The 25,817-nt window shown below is 34.5% G+C and overlaps 2 protein-coding genes across 6 annotated transcripts in view; one reads left to right on the top strand and one right to left on the bottom strand.

Moving 5' to 3' along the window:
- Positions 1-267: 267 nt before the first annotated feature.
- rtet (major facilitator superfamily domain-containing protein rtet) lies at positions 268-10,166 on the top strand. 3 transcript variants are annotated; one of them, XR_013261452.1, is made up of 10 exons: positions 272-393; positions 1,914-2,456; positions 3,983-4,141; positions 4,351-4,533; positions 4,605-4,854; positions 4,935-5,135; positions 6,145-6,282; positions 6,358-6,476; positions 9,419-9,602; positions 9,676-10,166. XR_013261452.1 is itself a non-coding variant. In XM_077445091.1 (9 exons), exons 2-8 carry the CDS (start codon positions 1,923-1,925, stop codon positions 6,453-6,455), a joined length of 1,563 nt encoding a protein of 520 aa, XP_077301217.1. In that variant the 5' UTR covers positions 272-393; positions 1,914-1,922; the 3' UTR covers positions 6,456-6,476; positions 6,902-8,269. The 3 variants fall into 3 exon arrangements, 2 of the variants coding, with proteins under 2 accessions (XP_077301216.1, XP_077301217.1); XM_077445091.1 differs by lacking the exons at positions 9,419-9,602; positions 9,676-10,166 and adding an exon at positions 6,902-8,269; XM_077445090.1 differs by lacking the exons at positions 9,419-9,602; positions 9,676-10,166 and having other exon boundaries at positions 268-393; positions 6,358-8,269.
- Positions 8,591-25,817, bottom strand: part of cv-c (RhoGTPase activating protein) — a 297,593-nt gene continuing 280,366 nt past the window's right edge. For 2 of the 3 annotated variants that reach the window (XM_077445087.1, XM_077445088.1), the window contains 16 exons: positions 15,316-15,506; positions 14,573-15,167; positions 14,314-14,474; positions 14,104-14,235; positions 13,915-14,030; positions 13,674-13,841; positions 13,484-13,596; positions 13,143-13,395; positions 12,762-12,865; positions 12,558-12,688; positions 12,261-12,465; positions 12,087-12,181; positions 11,267-11,404; positions 9,912-10,052; positions 9,656-9,835; positions 8,591-9,586 (listed from right to left, as the gene is read on the bottom strand). In XM_077445087.1, the coding sequence (XP_077301213.1) occupies positions 9,472-9,586; positions 9,656-9,835; positions 9,912-10,052; positions 11,267-11,404; positions 12,087-12,181; positions 12,261-12,465; positions 12,558-12,688; positions 12,762-12,865; positions 13,143-13,395; positions 13,484-13,596; positions 13,674-13,841; positions 13,915-14,030; positions 14,104-14,235; positions 14,314-14,474; positions 14,573-15,167; positions 15,316-15,506 (2,838 nt within the window). In that variant the 3' untranslated portion in view covers positions 8,591-9,471. The remainder of the gene's footprint in view (positions 9,587-9,655; positions 9,836-9,911; positions 10,053-11,266; positions 11,405-12,086; positions 12,182-12,260; positions 12,466-12,557; positions 12,689-12,761; positions 12,866-13,142; positions 13,396-13,483; positions 13,597-13,673; positions 13,842-13,914; positions 14,031-14,103; positions 14,236-14,313; positions 14,475-14,572; positions 15,168-15,315; positions 15,507-25,817) is intronic. The other variant, XM_077445089.1, reaches the window with a different exon arrangement.

Raw genomic sequence — 25,817 nt, 5'->3', positions numbered from 1 at the left:
CTTCTATCGAATAACCCTCCTGCGTCTTTCTCTCCGATTCTGGAAGCCCCCTCTTCACGTCCACGCAACAATACTAACGAGAACTTGAGTGCCAAATATTGCGTATTCGCGATTTTAATGGCAAAAATTGTATTTGTGACCACCGCAATGTGACTAATAATCCAATTACCATAATCCGTTTATCCAAACATATTTACCAGTGCAATATTCACAAGCCATGCATAGCACAATTGAAGATTGGCAGCGTGCGTTGTTGTCATTGATGACGTTTGTCAGTGGCGTTGGTAGCAGTGCGTTAGTCGGCGTTCAAACGAGCGGGGCGCGGCTCGTGGCTTGTCGACGCTCGCGCTCTCCATTCACTGAACAGACGCGCTTTGGCTCGTTGGCTCGTCGGTACGTACGAAAGAACTGACTCCATATTAAATTAATAACCGCTCCGGGGCGTACAATCGACGCACAATCCGCACGCACTAACCTGATTTTTTCTTCACTTTTTCACTTTCACTTTTTACTGACAGTAATGAAAGTTCGTGCGTTACGTTCATTCTTCGTGCTCTCCTTTTCTCGGTCGATCACTCGCTCTCTTTCTACCTTTCGCAAGACTCGTAAACTCGACACGTTACACAAATAAAAACCAACTCTCTTCTATACTCACATATTCACTATTCGAATATTCGCCACATGTATGTAAGTGAAATGTAATCGGTTATCTGATTTCAACATTTTTTTATTGCCTTGAAAAAACATGTTAAATCCTAGTATAATGTTTTATCTGTGAGTCGTTTAAAACTGTCTCAAAGTGATATATATGTAATATTTTTCTACTTCATTTTAATTGTATTTCTTACTATAAGAATTTCACGCGGACGTATTCCACTTTTCTTCATATTGAGAAATATTTCACAAAACATTGAATATAATTTTTTGCGTTTAACAATATTTAAAATACTTGTGGCCTGTAATACGTTTATTCTGCTTTTCCGAGATTCTGGACATATTGAATTAAAATAATTAAAAACAATTTGTGAATTAAGTCGAACGGAATTAATGTTTTTGGAACTGAAAATTGGACTTCGGCCATTTTGAAATATAAGCCAGCAGTTTGGCTTAGTGGTAGCGTATATATTTAGCACCACTGAGGTCAAAGGTTCGAATCCTCGCCATCTGTTGGTTAGATTTGGGGGTTTTGTGACTCCAAATCGATCGTTTCTCTATCAGAGTTTGCCAATTTTATCTGATCATTGCTGAAACGGTTCCTGAAAATTGGTATTAGATCTATACCTGTTGTCACAAAAATCTGCCTGTGTATAATTTGTAATAATTATACACAGTAATCTGAAATCTATAGATATCTCTATAGACATCTCTATAATTTCGTATTTATTATATGTTTAAAAATTGTACTAAAAAAAAATCTAAAAATAATCCATAGATGTCTTTATGATTATTATTTCTGATTAATTGTTATATGCTGTATATTCTGATTGTATATGTATTACTGTATTTCTGATTCTTTATGTATTCTTTATTTCGTTAACGTACACCTGTCGCATTGGAGCAAATCTGTAATGACGAGTGTATATTGATTTGTAACAATAAAAAATAAAATAAAAAAATAAAATAACAGCTCAAATTTTAAAGTATCAATAATTCTGCATTAAATTGTATTAGGTGAATTAATGTTATCTTAAATGGTTGTGTTTATTAACATTTGCAAAATTGTATTAAAACATTAATGAATTGTGCAAGTAGGCAGAGTATAGGTTATCTCTAATATCTGTTTATCTATAATTTTGTACGTGCTGTAATAATATTTACTGTGTACATTATTTCAGAAGAGTCGTACATTTAGCAGATTTCTTATCGAGTTGAGTGAAAACATGTTGATCTTATTTGTATTTGTGATGTTTCAGCTATTTACAATGGTGCGAACGAGGCTAACGAATTATTCGCCGATAGTCGCCGACGACAACGAAGTTGTACAAAGAAAGACGTCGTTGAGAGATTCGATGTCTTCGAATAAAGTCAGCGACTCTTCCAAAACGATCAAAAGGCACAAAAGTGACGAAAATCAAAATGTTAAAAACGGCCATGCCAAGAGTCAGAAACCGAACGGGAAGAAACAAGATCAAACGTCGGACGAAAAAACGCATCCAACCGTTTATTTAGTATTTTTTTCACTGTTGCTCGATCTGTTGGCGTTCACGATGATTCTGCCGTTGCTGCCGTCGCTCTTGGACCATTATCGCCAGTATGATAGTGTCGGCCTCTACAAATGGGTTTCGGATCATGTGCGATACTTTCAAGAACTCGTCGGGGCACCGGAACGCTTCAATTCCGTGCTATTCGGTGGGGTTTTGGGGTCCATGTACAGCTTCCTACAATTCGTCGTCAGTCCAATAGCTGGAGGATTGTCAGACGTATACGGAAGAAAACCACTCATGATTCTAAGCTTGGTATATATATTAAAAAATATCCTGAAATTGGTAGTAATTGTGTAAATTTTACATATGTACGTTTTCTCATTCAAATTATCACTCTCTTACTAACTATATTTGGACGACACACACTGAGTGGTACGTGTTTTATTTTTAGATACTTTTAAACATGCGAAATAAACACAGCACCCATATACATGGTACACAGACCCAAAGATCACCCCCTGGAGTGTTTTCGGTGATATTTTATCCTTGCTTGACAGTGATCGATAACGGTGAATCGTATATTTGAAGAAATGTAGGAGGAACTTATCTGATCTCAGTTGCATATGAATATGCATCAGTGGCGGCTCGTGAGAATTCAAATTTAGGGGCTACAGAGATGGATCGGGCTGTGATGGCTCGTTGACCATACTGGTGACCAAATAGCATGCATATGTATTGGTTACCTGACAACTCGTTCACAGATTTTCCGTAAACCGATGATGCGCTCCAGGCATTTCGTATACGGCCATCTCTTTCTCATCCCGTCTGTTCATCATGATTTCGTTTACTCTGCCATTACGTATGCAGCCATCTCTTTCACAGACCGTCTGTTATCAGTGTACAGACGGTCTGTGAAAGAGATGGCTGCATACGTAATGGCAGAGTAAACGAGATCATGGTGAACAGACGGAATGAGAAAGAGATGGTCGTATACGAAATGCCTGGAGCGCATCATCGGTTTAAGGAAAATCTGTAAACGAGTTGTCGTGTCACCATATGTATTATGCTGGGAGGCTGCAGCCCCACAGTCTGTATGGATGTCAAAAATAGCATGAATGTATACTATACTTGGAGGGCTGCAGACCCTCAGACCATATGGATGAGCCGCCACTGATATGCATACACGTACGAGCTCCCAAACATATGGATTCTGCACCCGAATTCGGTTTGGGGAACCTCCAATGTGAAACGGTCATAACAGTGAGCCAAAGGACGTGACGTCCCGTACCATTCAGTGTGTTTTCACCATATAGACTATTAGACTAACTATTATCGAACACGTACATTGCAAAATGGCTTTTATTACATTTAGTATGTTTTTTATGGGTTTGGTGCATCCGCTCTAAAATCGCCAGATTAAAAGAACGGCAGCTTTAAACGTAATTCTCGTTTTCTCGAATGATAGATTGCACATCAGATGACGAGTAACCTTTCGATGTGCACAGATGCAATTATTAAAATTGAGTTGGATCTTTTTGGCGAGTTTAATAAGGCAAGATTCGGAACTTATCGAATCTTGCCTTATTAAACTCGCCTGAAAGATCCAACTAAATTTTAATAATTGCATCTGTGCACATCGAAAGGTTACTCGTCATCTGATGTGCAATCTATTATTTGAGAAGATGAGAATTGCATTTAAAGCAGCCGTCCGTGAATCTGTCGTTCAATTTTTCTGGCGATTTTAGAGCGGATGCACTGCATCCGTTTTTTATGCATCAAAATTGAATTTTAATTCTATACTTATAATACTTATATAATTCTAATGTATTATGTTTCAGTTGGGGATATCTTTCTCATACTTATTATGGGCCGTTTCGCATAATTTTGCAATATTTGTAGTGGCGAGGTTCGTCGGAGGTTTGAGCAAGGGAAACGTCAGTCTCACTATGGCTATAATATCCGATGTTTCAAGTCACAAAAATCGTGGAAAAGCAATGGTAATATTTATGTCGCGTTAAATTTCAAATTACATATACATAAGTGAAAACAGATAATTTTATTTAAACAAATGCAAAGGATATGTATGTCGAATTCATTTCGTGACATTCAAAATGTGTCACGTACATATTTTTAAATTTGTACATCTGAGCAAATATTCTCTTCACGAACGAGTCTGTGTTGTAAAAATTTGAAATTGGCATTTCAGGCGCTGGTCGGAATAGCATTTTCACTCGGATTCATCTTGGGGCCCGTAATCGGGGCTTTATTCTCTCTGTGGTCTGACAAAACGTCACAGAATTGGTTCATATATCCTGCATTATGCGCGTTGGTACTGTCCTTGGCAGATCTCTTATTCATCGCAGTATTATTCAAAGAAACACTTCCAAAGGTATATCAAATCACATTTTAATATCCGAGTAGTATTTTTATCATATTTAACGAATACATTTTTGACTTTAGGAGAAACGTGCTCCAGGTTTGGCTCTGTCATTATCCAGAGCTTTATCCTTCATATCAATCAACGATTTGTTCAATTTTAAAGCTGTGCAAAAAATCACGCTGAAAGAGCTGTCTCAGCTGAAGCGGCTCGGTCAAGTCTACTTTATATACCTTTTCCTCTATTCCGGTTTGGAATTCACGCTTACATTTTTAACCCATCATGTGTTTGAATACACATCTATGCAACAAGGAAAAATGTTCTTTGTAATCGGTATGTATATCTACATATATATTATGTTTCATCTGTTACTGTAAATACTGATTTCCGTTTCATCATGTTTTTTGTTGTAGGAATAATTATGGCAATTTTACAAGGCGGTGTAGTGAGACGATTACCGGCAAATTCGATCCTCGGCGGAGCACAATTCGGGCTTTGGATCATTCCGCTGTCGTTTATTTCCGTCGCTTGTGCGTCTAAACGTGATATGTTGCTGTTCGGTACTATAAATGCTATTCATTTCTTGTATGCCGGCCTGGTTTTGTTTGCCGTATGTAAGTATATGTTTTAATAACACAGCAATACAAAATAAATTACTGGTGCGGAGACTAATCAATCTTGATTAGCTTTGAAACGCTGAATTCGAATATGACTATGATTTTTGTAGGTTTCCTCTCGTTTATGATATATGTATGTGCGTTAAAAAAAGCGCGATTTTTTGCAGTCTTTAACTTAAAATCTAGTATTTCTGTGGCAAAAGTGAGTATTTTAATCTATAGTCACATGTTTTTTATATTGATTGTGAATTTTTATTGCTTTAAAATACGCATAATTAATTATCTAGTCAAGTTTTTAAGTTAAAAATATACTTATTTTTTTCTAGAGCTATTATGTATCCATTGGGCCAGTTTTATATTTCACTACATTTACAAAGATTGGTTTTCAATCTCAATATTTATATATTTATTAGCCAGCAAGATGGCATGGTGGTTGCGTTTATGTTTAGCACCGAGAGGCTATCGGGTTCGGTCCCGTGCTAATGCTGCTGGTCGGCCTTGGATATTTGTGACTCCAAGTCGATCGTTTCTTATCAGAGTTTGCCAATTTATTTGGTTTCATTGTTGAAACGATTCCTCCATCAAATTGGCAAAAACTATCCTACCCGTCACAAATATCTGAATTTGATTTATGTAAAAATTTATGTACAAGTCTAAATCCATACTTGTCTCTATGTATTAATTCATTAATTAATTAATTGTTAATTTCGTGTTCTTCAGCCTCTCGAAATACAGCGATTTATGTAATAAAAAATGCTGCAATGTTTGTGATTAATTGTCTAGGAAGGCGCATTGTGGTTTATCTGTTAGGTCTTTCTGGTATATATATTATATATATATATAAAAAAATAAAAAATAAAAATAAACCAGAAGAAACCAACAAAAATCATTGTTATATTCGAATTCAGTTGGTCAAACTTAGTAAAGATTGATTAGCCTCTGTCCCAATAAGAAAAAAACGTGATTTTTTATTGCCCAATGTAATCAATATATTGAAATTTTTCAGCAACGGCCTTTGTAGTATCTTGTTTGACGGCATCCGTGTCGCAAATCGGAGGAGCGGATCAACGAGGAACGATTTTAGGAGTATTTAGATCTCTAGGAGCTTTAGCTCGAGCTTTGGGACCTGTTGTAGCTTCTATTGGTGAGACATAGTTTGTAAAATTCAATTAAATATATCACAAATATACATATTTATATTTAATCGTATTTTTTGCAGCGTATTGGAGCATTGGAGCGTTTTCGACATATTCAATAGGAGGAGTTTGCTTGTTGATGCCCGTATTGCTGCTGAGATCTTCGAAAAATTTGAAATGATGAAAAACTGAGTATCACTAAGTACTGTATTAATGTATTTGTAATACTTTTACACTCATAGGTTTAGTATTAATACGGAAAAGTGCCTTTGAGTATAATAATGAGTGATGAGTACAAAAACAATGACGAGAATTATCTAATATTTTTATACTTCACTCGTACTTATGTAGTATTTTTTTTGAAAAGCCATTGCATCATCGAAGTCGATCTTAAATATATCGCGTATTTATTTATTATATAGAGATTAGTAAACGAGATTAAATAGGAGACATGTTTGCATTACTTTTTTTAAATTACATAATTTACAGTCTCATATATTGTGATATAGGGTAAATTAATTTCATTTAGGTAAATATCATTTTCATATATATTTTTCTTGTATATACACATACATTTTAAAGAACATCTTTGTTTACATTAATATATCTTTCATTTTTTTTTCACAGCTATGAACACAAATGTCACTTCCTTTAACAATCAAATATTTTTATCCATACAAATTAGATTATTTATTTATGAATTCATCTTTATGTATGTACGGTCGTAAAATTTTATATACATATTATGTACATTGTGACGTGTGAATTCAGTGTTGTTTATTCAAGTTATAAATTATTGATTATTATTAGTAAGTGAAGTATTTGGAAATAATATTAAAAAATTCTATGTACATATAAATACGAAAACTTATAAATAGAGAACAGACTAGTTTCAATAGTCTTAATATGTATTTGGGTAAATAAATAAGTGATTTCAAACATTCCTATTTACATATTATAACTTATTTGATAAGCATGATTGAAATTAATGCCACGAGTTTATTTTTTATGATTAAAATAATGTAAATATATATCGATAGTTTTATGGAAAGATATTTTTCTATCTTGTCACTGATTTTTATTTAAAATTCGATTTATCTATGATATAATGCTGTCAATGAAATTGGAATGATCGAATATATTTATTATAAATGCATTTTATAATGAAATTACTTGTCTACGCAGTATTATTTATACTTTGGGTAGGTCATTTTACATGTAAAAATGGAAGCTTATTTATTGTGAGATAAAAGAAATAAAATATGATTTAAATACGACTAAATGTGCACACTGATTTAAAATTGCGTCCCGATGTTTCAACATTACATATTTTATACTAAAACTAAAGCATTTATAAAATGCAGTTTTGTATTTTTTTGTAATATTATTAAATAAGTCTCAGTTATAATCACATGAATATAGCATAACTATTGTGCACTATATTAATTTTTGAAAAGAAAAATTATTACTATTTTTATTTATTCTATGATATACAATAAATTTGCAACATACATATACTATGCAATATAATTTTATATCATAAAGTCATGAATCACACATACATATTTTTAATGACTCAATTAATGGTAACACCACAGGTATATTATTATACATATAATATTATAGCAATTATACACGTACATATTTTGTATAATATAATATTAATATTAACTCGAGAAGAGTCTTAAAAATCACTGGCAACATTGATGTTAATGAAATTTAAAAATGCACTGAACCGATTTATTATTTATGAGAATAAAATTGAAACATTTAAACATCACGTTCATTTCTATTTATATATATATAAATATGAATCAAGAAATTATAGGAATGATTAAAACTATATTATGAATCGGCACACCTCTGCATAAATCTTGTATACATTTATTATATAATTTAAAGTATTATTTTGTAACATTAATAAATCTATTATTTTTTTATTAATACTAATCTTTGGGATAAATCTTTCGACTTAATATTGAATATATTTTTTTTAAATATAATTTTGTCTTTTTTTCTGTAATTTATATTATACATTATAATTTCTATGTACATTTTTCATCTCAACAATTATTCCTTCAAATCATATCATAAGCTCTCACAAAATTATATACCTGCTTTCATACATATTATGTATGTATTTATAATATATATATTACATATATTGTTCCCCTGAGGTTAAGCAAAAGTATAGGTAATAAATTTTCTTTGTGAGATTTTATATTATACATATGTAATTGTATTTACACAATGTTTTCATTTTAATTCATATAATTGAAGGCGTAACCAGAGAATTGTATTTTTAAATATTTTTTTCATTTAAAATATACATATCGTCGGTATATATGGCAGAAAACGTCAAGTCAAAAATTGGGATGTTTTGAGTTTTCTATTGAATTTGAATTTGTTAAGTCAAAATATTAATAATGATTTAGGTCATAAAATAGAGAGCTTCGAACGTCTTGATTTTCTCAAAACAAGGATTTTTGACTTTAAGCTTTCTGCCATTATACTGACGATATAAAAAATATGCCTTTTTAGTTATGCCAGTTTATCATCACGTTATTTACTTTACAGTCCACACTGAATCATACATTTCATGACTAGTAAATAAATTATATGATATTTCCAAATAAGAAAATAAATACTTTTTTAATTTTCTTTGAGAATTTAGCAAAACTTTAATTTGTTTCCGTGTTTCATAACAAAAATATAATATATAAGGCCACATTTCTCAAGGTTGATATTATGAAACTCATACTTTTTACCTCCCCTAGGCACTTGATATAATAACATGTTGCCTTTAGATATGCCTAATCGGAATACTATCACTTGACAAAACAAACAAATAAATAATATAACATACAGTGAAATATAATCCAATCGAATTTCACATCCCCGCACAAGACTATACAACATTATATTGTGCTCGGCACTGATATTATAATTCTCATGTCATATTCAATTCAAACTAACTCTCGGCGACGGTTCATACACTATGTAAGATTTGATTTAAACTTTTGTTTTAATACAACTGAATGTCATCACAGGTAATTGCAGAATTTTCATTGGTCGAACTTACTCATTGAAACGTCTTAACATTTTATTATTATTTTTTTAAATGGTGTTTCATTTAACCCACAGTCAGATAAACGTCTATATGCCTCAAGCGCACGAGCTTAAGGCATATGTAAAGATCATACATTCGACTCGGGTCCATCTGTGTTGTGTTTGAACGAGGCTCGAATGCGTGCCGAGTACAGAGAGCAGAGATGTCCATAGCTTTTGTTGTACCACTCGGGAGTACGACCCCTGAAAAAACGATTTTGTAAGTAATCTATTTAATTTTGGATATCATATACATATGTGGATGAAATTTACTTTGTATCGACTCTGGCTAGATGGACGAGTCTGGAGCGGCCTTTGCCGGCAGGTTCGATAAGGTATCTGCTGGCTAGGACGACGGCTCTCACACCGCCTAACATGATAGCTGCATCGGAATGGGAAACTGATGTTTCGACGACACAGCAACCGCCACGCGGCAAATCTGACTGCCACGATCTGATCAAATTGAACGATTTGTATTAGTTATTGTAGAGTTGATGAATTGAAATTTTGAATTGAATTGATATCTTACCTTAAGACACAATAATCTTTGGCTTGAAGCGGAGCCATGCTGGCCGTTACGTATTGGAAAACTTCAGCTTGAGCGTCCAGTCGTTGAACTATACGACATTTGAGCAGTGAATCGTCCCAAATCTGTCTTTCTCTTAGTATCCTATAAAAAAAAAAAACAGTTTGAAACTTTATATACAATAATACATATAGGAATGCAAATTGTCACATTAAATAATGCTTTCTTGTGAGGAGTATTAATAAAATTGTCACTTTTATTTTTTATTCATCAATGGCTATACATAAATTTCATTTGGTTTGATTGAATATATTATGATGAAGAAAAGAAGAGTATGAAGAAAAATAAAAAACAAAGGGACAGTTTGGATGTCTTCGAAATGTGATGCTGCGTATTAATGCCATGGACTGCAAGACGTACAAACATCTCCATCATCAAAAAGCTGGAGAGAGACCATCCACAACATGTAGAAAATAGATTCTTTACTACTTTGGCCATATTGCCAGGACGAATGCGGAAAGTCTAAAGAAGTTGGTAGTCACCGGAACACTAGAGGGAAGGCGAGGGAGAGGACGGTCTCCCATAAGATGGTTAGACTAAATTAATGGACTGACGGGATCGTCCCTAATCGTGCTTTCAACTTGGCACAGGACCGATATGAGATCATCCACCAGATTCTAGTTGATTCAAATTACCACGACGCTCAGTATTGAGCAAACGAGAACGAAGAATTATGAAGATTATACACTTGAATGAGTTTTGCAATTTTTAAGATGATTCCATAGACTGCAAGACGCACGAACATTTCCATCCGCAAAGATCTGGCAGTTTCAGAGACTCCAAAACATGTAGAAAAAAAGGACTATTCCCAACTTTGGCCATATTGCTAGGAAGAATGTGGAGTCTAGAGAAGCTGGTAGTTATTGGACCATTAGAGGAGAGGTGGTCAGACCAAATTAAAGAACTGATAGGATCGTTCCTAAATGCTGCTTTCAACTTGCCACAAGACCGGGATGAGATCGCTCCGATGATACAAATGACCATGAAGCTCAACATTGAGAAAGAAGATATTATGAAGACTACACACTCGATTGAGTTTTGCAATTGTTAAGATGATAGTTGAATATGTAACAAACACTGAATCAACTGATTTAGATGGAGCGATATACCGATTATATAAATGAATATTCTTCTATACTCTTCTGTTGAAACAAAGACCATAAGTAGTTAAAAGTTGGAAGCTTGAAAGGAAGTTAGAAGAGGAGTTTGTACACCAAGCAAATAGTACTTCATAGCCATATTCTTTAACTACAATTCTTGATAGGTTTTTTGCAATTATTAGTGTATAAGTAACAAACCTGTGTAGAACTTCTCTCGGTGGAGCTTCGACTTCAGTAGTGACTCGCCAAAGTCTCAAAGGATGTCCATCGCCTACTTTCCTATAGCAAAGGTCCACGTGGGGTTCGTGTGTCGATACGGATACCCAACCGCGTGACCTGCGAATAACTCATACCATTAGCAAAGCTTCAAACTCGATTCAGCCGTTAAACATCAAATTGAATGTGTGATCTTAATATCTGTATAATTAAAGAACATATAAATAATATATGCACTTAAAAAACAATGTGCGGGTAGTGCTTTTCGATTCACATGCGATGATGATCCACCAAAATGCATCGACGTATCCAAAATCAAAAGTATCGCAGTGCATAACTTTGCATAATGAAAATAATAACCAATCTATAAATATTACTGTGTGTACATTGATCTAGTTTAATCTTGTTTGTCGTACGTACGTATGTATGTATGTATGAGCTAAAAAATAAAGTAACAAGCATGCATTTTACACAGTAAACATGAGTCGTCAGAACTGTTGCAAATGTCATCGACTTGATCGGATGGCTGTTTCAGTAAGTCCACAGTACTAGTAAGCTGATGACACATTAATGATGGGAAAAATTGAAGCGTTAACAGTATCATAATCTTCAGGGGAAACACTCATGAACAATGCTACATGTGTTATATAAATCTCACCTTTTGGGACTTTTGCCGATGGGTCTAAGCGATAATCGAAACATAAAAACAATTAGACCAAATCCATATTTCATTTTACAATCGATGAGAATATCCTATTTACATATTAATTATTATACAACAACAAGTGTAAGGAAAGCTTACTTTTCTCGGGCTTCTTTCAGCAACGCCTGAGTACTAGCTTGCTGATAATCCTTCCAATTGTTTGGAAACTCAGATCCGAGGTCTTCTAAGGTCACCTGCAGACGACAAAATCATTTAATAACGCAATGCAGTACAATAATTAGTTTAAAATAAAATTATATATCCAAAACTTACCGGAATACTTTCTTCGAAGTTGGTAAAAGTGCATTGTTGCAAAGTTTCGTTCGATACTGTAAAAAGTTCTCTATGCTTTTTGATCAGGAACAGTAAGCAATCATGTGCTGCTTTGCTCTCGTTCAATTCTCTAGGATCGGGGGCAGCAGCTCTGGTGTTGCTTCCGTTTCCGCCACGTTTCCTACGAGGTGAAGCAGACGCTGATCTATAAGCGAATCGTACGAATACACGTATATACAGAGACTTAAGCATACGTTTACGGACAGCAAAAGCGTGCATACTCAAAATAAAACTGACCTGTTACTATTGCCTTCCTTGTTGCTGTTGCCTTGTCCTTGTTGATGATGGTGCAGTCGGAGCAACGTGGGAGCTAGGCAGACCGCGAGGTTGGATGCTGTCATTTGGTTGGTCGCAGAATGATCAGCAACCTGAATTTGGTATATCAAAATTAGATTTGGACTTAATTTTATAGTTGATTTTGTCAAATGAGATCATTCGTACCTGTTGGAGGAAAGCTAATACGACTTGTAATGCTTCTCGGTGCTCTTCGGGAAGTAACAAAAGTGCGTATTGTACTGCTTCTTCTCTGAAATCTTGTGGAACATCTGTAAATCACAACGTGGTCATTTAAAAATCATTATTAAAGTGTAATCAGATTTTGTATTTCGGCTAGTTATAAACATGTATATTTTTTATTTATACTTGGGAAGGGCGGCATAGCCGATGTACCCAATTCTATATTTACACAAGATCGAACCCGGCAACCTCTCGGTGGTTAAATGTTAAATGTGAGTAACTATGTAGATATGAATAAGATAAACTTATAGGGAAGCTGAATGGAACTTGGTAATTGTATCAGAATATTAAACCCATACAACATACGTTGGAATATAGCGATGAAAGTCTCGCTCAGCTTGTTAGTCAGTAGAGCATCCGGCAACTCTCTGAAATATTGCTTCACCATGTCGGCTACATCGTGAGCTTGTTGTTCGTCATAAGGAGATAGAGTTGCAGGTGAGGGTAGAGGAGCTGATGTATTATGAGTGTTGCCGGCACCAGTGATTCCAGCACTCTCGGCTAGCTGACGCAGCCTGAGTGTCCTGGATCGGACACCAGCTTTGCGGAAGATTCCAATCTGAAGCACATACAAAAGTTTTAGTATTCAGAATATACACATTTGATATGAGCAAAAATCGTATTTGTTAGTGTATAATAAATAGTACCTGATCAAGAGCATTGTTTCGTAGCCAACTCAATGCTGTACGTATCGGCTTAGGTAAAGCGTGTCCGGTACGTTGCAATGAGACTAAAAGTGGTACACCAAATACCATCTTATCTGTAACAATCAATTTAAAACATGTAATTCCTTTTTAATATATATAAAAGTGCTTTAAAATAGTAAAATTAACATACCTTTATAATCCGGTGCTTTGATTTTTCTGATGAATTTTGGTAATTCCCAATTCCAGCCAGTTCTATGAGTCGGACAATATTTCTCCATGTATCCCGTGAGTTTTAAGAGGGCTAACTTTCTAAGAACTTGCAATTGTCCACATGACATAGCTGCCATCGGTCTAGCACCTAAGTATTTAAATTAAATTAGACTTTAGCTTGAATATGCATCACGGAATAAAAAATCAGTTTGAAAACGTACCTATGTCTTCTCCGGCGTGCACAAAAGAAGGTATTGCTAATACTATGGCTGATTCGGGTCTGCTGCCCAACGAGGAGCTCCTTTGGAATGAGTGCCATCTTTGTACGGGACCGCCTCTGTAATTGGAAATGTGACGTCAATGCGAATTCATCATTGAATAACATTATCATACGGTTATCTGATCTTTACTTGGCAGTTGAAGTGAAATCGGCGTGAACTTTATCGTGAGCTTCGTCGTGATGTGAACAGCCTGATTCTTGACTTCCACTCAATTCGCTGCCGGATACTGATTTCTCCCTTTTTAAAGCTCCATCTTTGAATCTGAAGGTTTATGGATATATTAGAGTAAAATTCGATGGACTATTTTGAATTATCTCAGTAGTACTGGTAAATATTTACTTCTCTTTGCCAAAATTGAGGGAACTTGTACGAGCTGTTGAGTATGGGACTGGGCTTCTAGACCGAGAGCGTTGAGGTGGACGAGGTGACGGGCATGGAGAAGTTCTTCTTGGTCTCAAAATAGGAATTTCTGGAGGAGATGGTGGTTCAACGAGTACAACCTAAAATAATTCAATCAAAATATAAAATTTTGAAACCACAACATAAAATTAAACTTATTTATTCGAGATAATTTATCAAATTTTTATCTAAAATGTACCTTTGTGTTATTGCTGTTGGCATCTTTGAAATAATGATGTCTCCAACTAGACGGTTGACATTCTGAATCACTCAGGGCGCCAGAATCTTCAGCTCGTATACTCTTATGGAGCAACTTCTTAGCCCTGCTGCCCAGCTTGGATCTAGTCGAGGATCTATGTCCAGAGCCTTGACTTCCATCAGAGCAGTAGCTGGAACTGTCGTCACCGAAAGGCGTTGGACTGAGTTTCACCTGTCCGATGAAGGACGGAGGCAGAAGATTCATCGGAGACGAAGGCATCGTCGCCAACGGAGACGGAGGATGAGACCTGATCGGCGACGAGGGAAAGTCAATGAAGTCAATATTAGCAGAAGGCGACACGTCGAAGCAGTTAAGGTCCTTCATCTTTTCGTTCATGGTATCGACATCGAGAACTTGTGGTGAGGATATGACGACACCGTCTCTATTATGGCGTCTTCTCCTACGGGATTTCATGGATTCGACTCGACGTAGGAACGCTTTGGCTCCATCTCGGAAGCGTTCAGATCCGCTGCGCCGGAAGCGACTATTCTGGTCCTCTTGACCCGTTCCAGACTCCTGACCTGGCACGGTTAACCTGCAACATTCAACGATCGCAATGAGACTTGGAATTTCAACACACTAGTGGGCGAACGAGGAATGAAGAAAATGCAATGACATGGCCAACGCAAGAACATGCAGAGGTGGTTAAGGTATTTGGATCTGATACGCCATTGTTTACTTACAAGTCTGTATCGAGTCGTTCAGCTTTCGCTCTAGCATTCTGTTCTGCGATTGCTCTGTCTGCTATCGCCTGAAGTCTCTGCTGAGCTTGAGGGTTGATCTCCACGACCACCCTCGACCATCTCCTCGACTTGCGTTCATACTGCCAGTTTTCACTGAGGGCGCATTGGTTTTCCTCGTCCGATTCTTCGTGCTGTTGAAAATAAAGAAAACATTTAAGGTATATGTATAGTTTAGTTACAATAAAGGTTACGTTACGATAAAGGTATTGCATAAAAATATATGACGAGTGTGCGACCTTTGCAGTATTCTGTTGCAGCTGTTAAACTTGTACTAGTGTGGTTTGCTACGAATACAATGAGGGACGAAACCAGTTTGTGCGATATGCTTATCAAGTTGATGAAGATATGCCTATCGAGTTACAACATAGAAATAGAAATCTATTTACTAAGACAACACTTTTCAATAAGGAAACTGTTGTTGCTTTTTATTTTATCTACATGCTTACATTATTGTACATACGTTGCATTGTTGAAATCGATGCGGGTGGTTAACGCGATTGATATACAAGATTTGAGCAATTTCTACAATTCACGGTTTACGTTCAATGGTTTTTTTATGTATTTCTAAATTTTTACAATATAATTAATTAACGATAATATAATGAAGCTGGATTAAAATGGTGTGCAAAAATGAAATGTTTTCGTGTATCGAGGTAAAAAAACATGAATTTACATATGTATTTTCATCTACAAAATTAGAAAATGCTTCAATTTAATGAATGTAAATACATATGCTGTCGAAAATTAAATCGACCAATTTAATAAATAAAAACAAGAAAATCAGCGATCGTTGAAAAATATTATGTAAAAAAATATATTTATTTATATATTTAACATATTCGGAGGAGGCGGCAAAGCGTATATATATATATATATATATATATATATATATATATATATATATATATATATATATATATATATATATAAATTAAAAAAATAAATAAAACAATCAAGATAACAATAAAAAATAAAAATCAAAGAAAATACATAGATAAAAAAAGTAAAATGATGACTAAAAAACGAGTTATAGGAAAAGAGATAAACATATTACGGAATATTTGAAAACAAATATTACTATCAAGACTTACAATGAGCTTTCAGTTATATTCGAGCACTGAGATTAAATCAAAAATAAGAGGCAAACTTTTTCCTGAATTGTAATCGTAAGTAAAACGTAAAAGAGGTTAGTAAAAAATAAAAACTTTTCAATTTTGTATCTATGCAAAATTTTATTCTTTATATACTTAATAATAAAATCTTTTAGCTTTCATAGCAAAATGACTTCCATTTTTTACACACATTACATAAATATAACATCAATATAACTTGAACACTTTTCATTATCTCGAAAAGTGAGTATCAAATAAGCAAGAAAGTGAAAAATAAGTTGAAAAGCCTCTGTTATTTTAGATAATCTCTAAAAAGGGACTCTCACCTAAGTGCTAAAATCCATAAATATCACTATGTTGAGCTTTCAGATAAGAAAATAAACGTTAAATAATAATTTTACCTGCATTCATCCTATTTTATCTCCTTTTTTTCTACAATTCAAGCTAAACACTTGTTCGGGCACGTTCCATTTAATATCTTCGCCGAAAGAACACATTCATAGATCACAATTTCACGAAAGGATTAACAACTAGTAAGGATATGGATATAATCAAACGTCAACACTGGGCAAGTTTAATTAGCTACAATCGAACATCAAAAGCCTTGTGTGATATAAGTTAGATATTCCATCGACGTAATCGAAGCGTTATGACATAAAAATGAAATTAATATTATAATACATACAAACTTCATTTTGCTATATGTACATAGAATAAACCCACGCAATATATGTAGACGTAGGATCAAATACAAACACTTCGAAGGCTCGAAACCACTCAAATTTAAGAACTTTCACAATTATCATTGATCAAACACGAGCGATAGGATACTGTTAATATTTTCCGATAGTAAATTTTGCCGTGTCAGGGGTGTAGCCGATCGTTAGGGAAGAAATTGGGAAATGTGACGCGCACCTTTTCATCTCCGTAGACACCCAGGAGAACGCCGCAGACCAGGTTCGATATTGAAAGTGTCATCCAAGTGAGTATCGTGTGACCGTTTACACATGCGAATTCGACGGACGACTGTCACGTACGATGACCGGTGCACCAATGCAACTGCAACGTAGGTGCATCAAGTCGACCGAACTTGTACCTGTCACGGCTCACGCACAACAGGTCCCATGCTGCTGCTTGCTACCAGAGATAGGAAACTCGCCTAGTGTGATACTAGGGATCAAGTTAAACGGCTTCTTAGTGTCTGGTATACTTTTAAACTTTCGACAAATATACATATTAAGCATCGGAAACTACATCTAATATATAATTTCGAAAGATACTTTGTAACTATGTAAGTATGTAATGTTGGTTGGTAACATCGAAAACATATGACGACGATTCGATATATGTTTTTTTCGATTATATTACAAATACTGAGCGAAGCCGGGTAAAACAACTATGAAGTATAATATAAAACTCCAGTAGAACAAATTAAGTCAATTAATGTTTGCTAACATAATTAATAGCTTTAATTTGGTCAAACACAATTGTACGTCAAGAATATAACGTATTTTATTAGGGTAAATTATAATGTAGGGTTGAAAAGGGTAGGTCATGTAATATAACGACAGTTAAGAAATAAATTTTAGCCAATTTGTATGATATGTTAATTTTATTTATTTTATACAGGTATACACCCATTTTTACTAACACGACATCTATTGTTAACATTGTACATAAGTATTATTCAAGGCCACTTACAAACATCGATCGCATCAAACATTACAATCATCATTGAAATGTCTATGGACGAATTTTTACAGCATTTTTAAATATTAAAAAATTATGAGATGTTGTAAACTGTACTTTTGCGGGAAATGGGACAAGATTGCCAATTTGTTGGAACCGTTTCCAATGAAATCAGATGAATTGGGCAACTCTGAAAGGAAACGATCGACCTTGGAGTCACATATCCAAGATATGGCCAGCAACAAAGCCAGGGATATAACCCGTGACTACACAATCGAAAGCAGTACACGCTAACCACTGATCTATGTTGCTGGTTACTACCATGTACATATGTACATATATAAAGATGAAAGCTTGTTTGTTTGTTCGCGATGCAAATCTATAGTTTTCAATGGAACTATCAAATTTTGAATACTACATATATCAAGGTACTCTAGCTTAGATCTTAGACTACAACATTTATGAAAATGTTCCATTTATTATTATTTTTTTCAAATTCTACCCCCCAAAGAAATTCGACTATTATGTAATATGCATTTAGGAACAGAACTTAAAATATATAATCAAAATCGTTTCTGTAGATTTAATAAACGTATAATAAATAGTCTTACTATACAACGAACACTCATAATATTGTACAAAAATGATTCACGAAGTTGCACATTAGTTCTACTGGGTATAACTATACATATATATGAATAGAGTAATTATCATTTTTTTGCTGAATTGAGCTTCAATATTCCCGGCAAACTTAGGTACAATAGATGCCGCATTTTGTTCTCTTATCCTGTGGCACGTACCAATTTGATGGTTTCAATACCTGTTACAAGGGGCATCAAGCTCCTCAACCAGATTTCTGCTAACTTGGATTTGTTTAATCTAAAATATGCTAATCTGGTTGAGGCATTGTTTAATTTGAGATCATATCATGTTATAATATTGCATTTGTTTATGTAGTTTTATTTTAGTATCCTTTTTTTTCTTCTTTTTTTGTTTAGCCATAGAGACGACTTGGAACTACTCTGTAATATCATTATGGCAAAATCGTAAAAAAAATAAATATAAAATGAGTATTGCCACGATTATGTATTATAATCTTTACTGAAAAAAGAAAAGGGCTAGAAATTTACTACATTATTATCTAATAGAAACTTGGATAAGTTCTCATTTGATGGGTAGCTAGTAGTAATTAAAAAATCTATGTACTGTATTTGGCTATTTGGATATTGCTTTAAACGTGTAATAATTTCGTCAACCACAATATGTCTCCATATTAGGTATGGCATTTTACGTCATTGCTTATCAAGAAAGATAGTAAAGCTCAACAATACAGATCTCAAATCTGTGTATTCGAATATTTTTACACCACATCACATTATATTATTATTATTATTATTTTCATTTAATATGTACATATAAGTTACAGTCCAAGCGTTCACTTGGGTTCGTTCATGAACATACTAGTTTGTTCATACATGAACTATTGGTTTTAGTTCAACTGCCAAGAGTCAAAAATTACTTTTAAATATACTTATCAGGTGTCGAATGAAACTTTTAGCTGTCAAAGCTTTTGAGCTGTCAAAACAACAAGTATTTAAAAGATAAATCTTATGGAAAGCGCGGTACAAAGTTGATAATTCCCTTTTCTGCTAGTAAAAAAAAAAATCATAGAAAGGATACAAATGATTGATAATACTTAAGCTTATGCCTAATATGTATGAACAAACTAATTCGTTTGTCGATTTATTCTTTTGTGTACACTTAAGCTGGCCAGATTGGTTCTTGTATGAATAAACTAGTATGTTCATGAACGAATGAAATGTGCACTTGGATTGAATAAAAAAAAAGTGTTTTTAACAAAAATTTCTCAAACAACCCTTTGAAATATGCAAATATCAACAGTTGACAACTGCTGATAGTTATAAAGAGCATTGGGTACAGGTTAGTTGCATAGCAAACGAAACATTAGTGACTCAACACATGGACAAAACGCACATTGACAAGTTTATTGCACCGAACGAAAATAATACACGTACATATTGGATTAATAAAAGTCTCCTGAAGATGTGCAATTATGCAATTACAACATATAATATGTATGTATGACCGCATAATCGGTACAACGAGCGTCCTTGTACTATCCTATGTAATCATGGCATAATTTTTCCCCGTCCCAAGGTTAGTCCGTCAATTTTGACGGCAGCTCAAATGGTGAATTAATGCGGCGCGAAGAGATAACGCGGGATCTTTCAACTTTTGCCTCGAGGGTATGAAATTAAATTTAGAAAATGGAAAAGTATCGATTAAAGGCGGCCTACGCACGTGAGAAACGACACGATCGCTTTTACGCCGAGTAAAAAAGTGAACCAAGTCTTGCAATTCATCAAAGTATAGAGCATCGATACGATATTTAATTTTTTTTCAACCAATCATGCACATCAGTCTTAACAAATTGCTCCAAAGCGATTAATGTGGTATACAGATTAAGAATTATTAATTATAAACCGCTTAAACATGGCCAATCTAAGAGTAAACATTTTATTAAATTTATTTGAATAGTTTTATTTGTTTTAATTTATTTGAATATTCATTATTTTGTATTAAATTGAACGTCACGGAATCTACGACCCAAACATACATACAAAGTCTCTTTCGAAATTATATATTAAGAAGATATATACAGGTATACACCTATTTTGATTCATATTAAACACGACATCTATGGTCAAACATTGTACAGAAGTATTCTAAATATTATATAAGGCAAATACAAACGATTAACATCTACATACAATGACATCTATGGGCAAATTTGCAGCATCTATACAAATCAGCGAAATTCGAGATGCTGAAAAACTCGAAATCTTGCTTGAAAATGGGTAAAGGTTGCCAATTTGTTGGAACCATTTCAACGAAAATCAAGTAAATTGGCAAACTCTAATAGGCAACGATCGAATTGGAGTCATATATCCAAGGTCTGGCCAGTAGCAACCGGTGGGATTTAGCCAGTGACCACTTTGTTCGGAAGCATTGTATACTAACCACTAGTATATACTGCTGGTTAATGTAAACTGCTAGTTAATGTAAACAATCCATTAAATTTCGAATTCGGTGCAAACAAAATGGCCACCGGTTATTATACCGAATTATGTTAGGTCAGGTTTAATTTTGAACCGGGTCGTTTGCCACTGTGAAAATATAAATTTAGACTAATTTAATGACGCTAAGTGGTTGCTATTACGGAATTGACGAATACTTTGTGATGATTAATTGAATGAGTCACGTAAAATCAGCCGGAATATGCGAACTCCGGTGGCGCCAGCACGCGGTAGTGCTTACGAAGCTAAAATAAATAAAATAATAATAATAATCTACACGTGAATAATACACATGCGCAAATTCGACAATTGCACGATTTAAATCCGAAGGACAAATGGCAGTTCGGCGATCGTCAACCTCACCAGCGCAGCGGTAAATAATTCATTCACATAACAATAACAACGACGAAAAATGAATCACACGACTGACCAACAGTTCGACTGTTAGTCAGTTATGAATTTAACCCTTAAACTGCATCCAAATTGTTCACAGGCGCATAAGGTTCGTCATGCGGGCCTTGTGTATCCGTGTGCTCTTAGCGTCCTAATTTTAACGCATCTTTACAGTTCCCCCAGTAGCGGAAGTAAACACTATTGAGTCAATGCAGATCTAGTTATTACAAGGTTAGGTAAGTATATTAGAAATATAACCAGTAGCATATATTAGTGGTTAGCATATAATGCTTTCGAACAAAGTGGTCACGGGTTCGATCCCACCGGTTGCTGCTGCCCAGATCTTTGATATGTGACTCCAGGTTGATCGTATCCTACCAGAGTTTGCCAATTTATCTGATTTTTATTTAAACGGTTTCAAAAAATTAGCAACCTATACCCATTTTCTTGAATCTCGATTTGTATAGATGCAGCAAATTTCTAGCAAAAATAATATTTACAATACTTCTGTACAATTTTTGACCATAGATGTAGTGTTTAATGTAAATATATGGGTATTTACACCTGTATATATAATTAGTAATTCTTAATCTGTATACCACACTCGTTGCTTTGGAACAATATGTTAAGACGAGTATGCATGATAGATTGATAATAAAATGAAAACTAAGTCTACAAAATCTACTAGCATGTTCATACGACGAATCCATTTGGCTATGTTTAGTGTACAAAAATGAGTAAATTGACAAACTAACTAGTTTGTTCATGCACAAACTATTAAAGTATTATCAATTGTCAGTCTCGTTCTCTATGTATGTGCATATGAATGCTTACTTTGGGTTAAAATATTTTAAAAATGAGCAAATACGGGAAATATAGCAACGTTGTAATGTGGTTTGCATAGGGTTTTCCTAATCAGCGTTTTGATATCTCACAGGTTTTGACAGCTAAAAGCTTCACCCAGAGAGTATATTTGAAGATAGATTTTGACTTAAACTAAAACCAATAGTTCGTGTATGAACGACCTAGTATGTTCATGAACGAACCGGAGTTAACACTCGGACTGTAACACATACATCAATTTTAAGTAAAAATATCTTCTAATAATGAGGTGTTATATATTAAAACACTATTTGAATATGTCCATGAGATTCGTACACGTGAATGCCTCGACATATGTGACAAGACAGGAAATAAGGTACTGTCACTGTTTCTCCGGTGCAAAAGTTTTTCTATTTTTATCATAGATTCATGCGGTATATTTCGTTCTCGGAGTTTTTATATATATATTTTTCTTTATAAATTTTCATTTATGTATGTTCGCCCATCCATACATTTTAAATAAGGTTGACTGTTTGCGAAATATATAATGAACATTGACACTATCCAGGCAAAGCCAAGCACTCTCAAAAGCTAATAATAACGTTCCGATCGTAATCGAATCACATTCTACAATATAAAAGGGAGTGCTAATTATATTCAAAATACCATTGAGAAATAATTACGACATATATATGTATGAAGCAGAAACTTTATAAATAGAAATGATTTAATTACGACAATTATTGGAAATCGATTATGAATTTAATTTTATAATTACATATAAATGTTTCAGTTGAAGCGTATCTTACAGTAATAATATGTTTTGACTAGTTGGAATATATTCCATCTAACCTGGTACCAACTATTATAGTTGAAATGTATTTTCAGTTGTAGCATATTTTGACTAGTTGCAATATATTCCATTTAACCTACGTAAGTTGATTCATATGGCAAATTTCATTCCAACTAGTCAAATATTTTATAACTGAAAATACAGTTCAACTATAAGTTGGTACTAGGTTAGGTTTTCGTGAAAACGTCATTCGACTAGGAAAATTGAGTTGTAAAGTCAGATTTTTGTTTTGAACACATTCTTAGAGATACTGTAATACGGTACTCCCTACCTTTATGCGTAAATACCTAGCAAATATTAACGCATTATTGAATTTTACAGCATTCGTAAAAACATCAGAGCTGTCAAAACTATACTGTTATATTACAACTGACGCACATTGTTGAACGTGTATTTGCACTTGGAACGTGTAGAGTTATAATTTATGTAGTACATAGTTGAATTGTATTCGAATATGAATGACCTAAAACGCTAGTTGTATGTAATATGCATATTACGACTGAAAATACACTTCGACTGTAACATAAACACATTGCAGAACACACACGCACACATGTATATTTAATTAAAATCACCGTTAAAGGACAATCATTTTCAATTCACAGCCGAACGCACATTTGAACATTTGAACAAACCTCCATTTATTACCAATGGACACATTCGGTTCGAATTTATTTATTTTTTATACACATAGACTTTAATCAAAGTGAAAAATTCGATTTCCCAAATACGTACACGTCGATGGTTGAAATGTTCAGCTTTAAATTAAACTCTACGGACGTATGTATGTATGTATGTACATATTGCAAAAATAATACAACTCCGCGCATACTCACACATGTAGGAAACTTTTACGCGTGATGATACAAAGCGAAATTACACGAGAAGCTCTCGTAATTTGTTTTCAGAACAAAGAGTGTGCGAGATTGTTTCTCACGTTGATAGAATTGTTATTCGGTAACTATGTATGTATGTATTCGGCCCCAGTCCCTTTGTTCTTTCGAATGTAAGAAGTCGATATGATGGAAAAAGTTGGAGGACTTATTGTTCAGAAGTGTCGTCGAAGTGTGCTCAATACACACGTCCACCTTACGAAATTGATTTATCATTGTTGAAATACATATTCCGGCGAACGCCTGGTAGTTTTTCCGGCAAGTGCATCGCCAAGGTGATATTGAAATAATTATTGTCATGTACAAAAGGGTCTTTGTTAGAGTGATGCAACGGGGCGCGAGCTGGTCATTGTTTTTGACGAGCGTTGCGTAAACGTGGACACGGTTGCTGACTAACGTTCCAATGTCAAAATGCGACAAAATGTGCATATAAATTATTCCGAAGAGTGCAACGCGTCTTGCAAATTAAAATTTGAACCGTTATTCTTATTAAACATAAATACTATTGCATGTCTTCCTGCAACAAAGAGCTCGTGCAATGCTTACAAGTACAACCCACGAAGCAACTGTCTAATTATGATGGTTCCATGTACGTACATATATATTATATACATAGGTACATGTCTAAAGGTGCAAACAGACAGAGTGAAATGTGTTTTGTCCATTAAAAAAAAAACGATAGCACGCCTAGTCTATAACGTCGCGATCCAGGGCAAAAATCACCCCTTGAAGTATTTTCGGTGATATTTTATCCTTGTATTGACATAGTGATCGATAACGGTGGTTTCCATGTGTGAAGAAATGCATGAGATATAATCAAATCGTACGAATAAGCACCGACATAAAGATACGCCTAACACAGTTGGAGTTTACCGTGCCGTAAGATTCAGTGCGCCTTTAGATGTGGTGTTGGAGGCAGATTCTATGGACCGCAAGACACTCGAACATCTCCATTCTCAAACAGCAGGCAGCTTCAAAGAGACTCTTTCCTACTTTGGCCATATTGTTCGGAATAATATGGAGAGTCTAGATAGAGAAGCTGCTAGAATTGACCAAATAATTGATATTTGAGAAAGAAGAATAATAATAGATAGAATAAGACGAACGTCAACAGTGTGCAGCCCTAACTCAAAATAAAACATAAGAATATATAAAATGTATATGTACCTACATATAATATTAGAATATAATACAATGCCGTGAAGATACGTCCATAACAGCTGGAAACCACGAGCACGTCCCATGCCGTACGATTCAGAAGTGTGGCATGGCAAATCTATGTATGTATGTATGTAGGTAGATTAACTATGATAGACGTGTCTTCACGTCATTGTTAATTCGTACGGTCTTATTATTTCAACAAGTTTATACATCTATTCAAATATGGGAATCACCGTTATCGATCAATGTCAAACCTGTCAATACAAGAAAAAAGTATCACCAAACAAACCACGGGGTTTTGTCTTGGATCGCGACAGTATAGACTAGGCATACCGGCGTTTTTTTTACGCGCGAAATTATCCTTAAAAAATCGTGACGCGTATCACTCTGTGTATGCAACTTAATTAAATTGTGCGGAATT

This window comes from Arctopsyche grandis, chromosome 13, assembly GCF_051622035.1.
Source record: "Arctopsyche grandis isolate Sample6627 chromosome 13, ASM5162203v2, whole genome shotgun sequence".
NCBI classification, from domain to species: domain Eukaryota; kingdom Metazoa; phylum Arthropoda; class Insecta; order Trichoptera; family Hydropsychidae; genus Arctopsyche; species Arctopsyche grandis.
This window is presented reverse-complemented; position numbering and strand designations above follow the sequence as displayed.

What these genes read in the sequence shown, in the direction of transcription:
- rtet (XM_077445090.1), top strand. Translation starts at nt 1,923, where the DNA reads ATGGTGCGAACGAGGCTAACGAATTATTCGCCGATAGTCGCCGACGAC. An exon ending in TCAAAGAAACACTTCCAAAG is followed by an intron (nt 4,534 to 4,604) that starts GTATATCAAATC and finishes TTTTGACTTTAG; the next exon opens with GAGAAACGTGCTCCAGGTTT. An exon ending in CCTGGTTTTGTTTGCCGTAT is followed by an intron (nt 5,136 to 6,144) that starts GTAAGTATATGT and finishes GAAATTTTTCAG; the next exon opens with CAACGGCCTTTGTAGTATCT.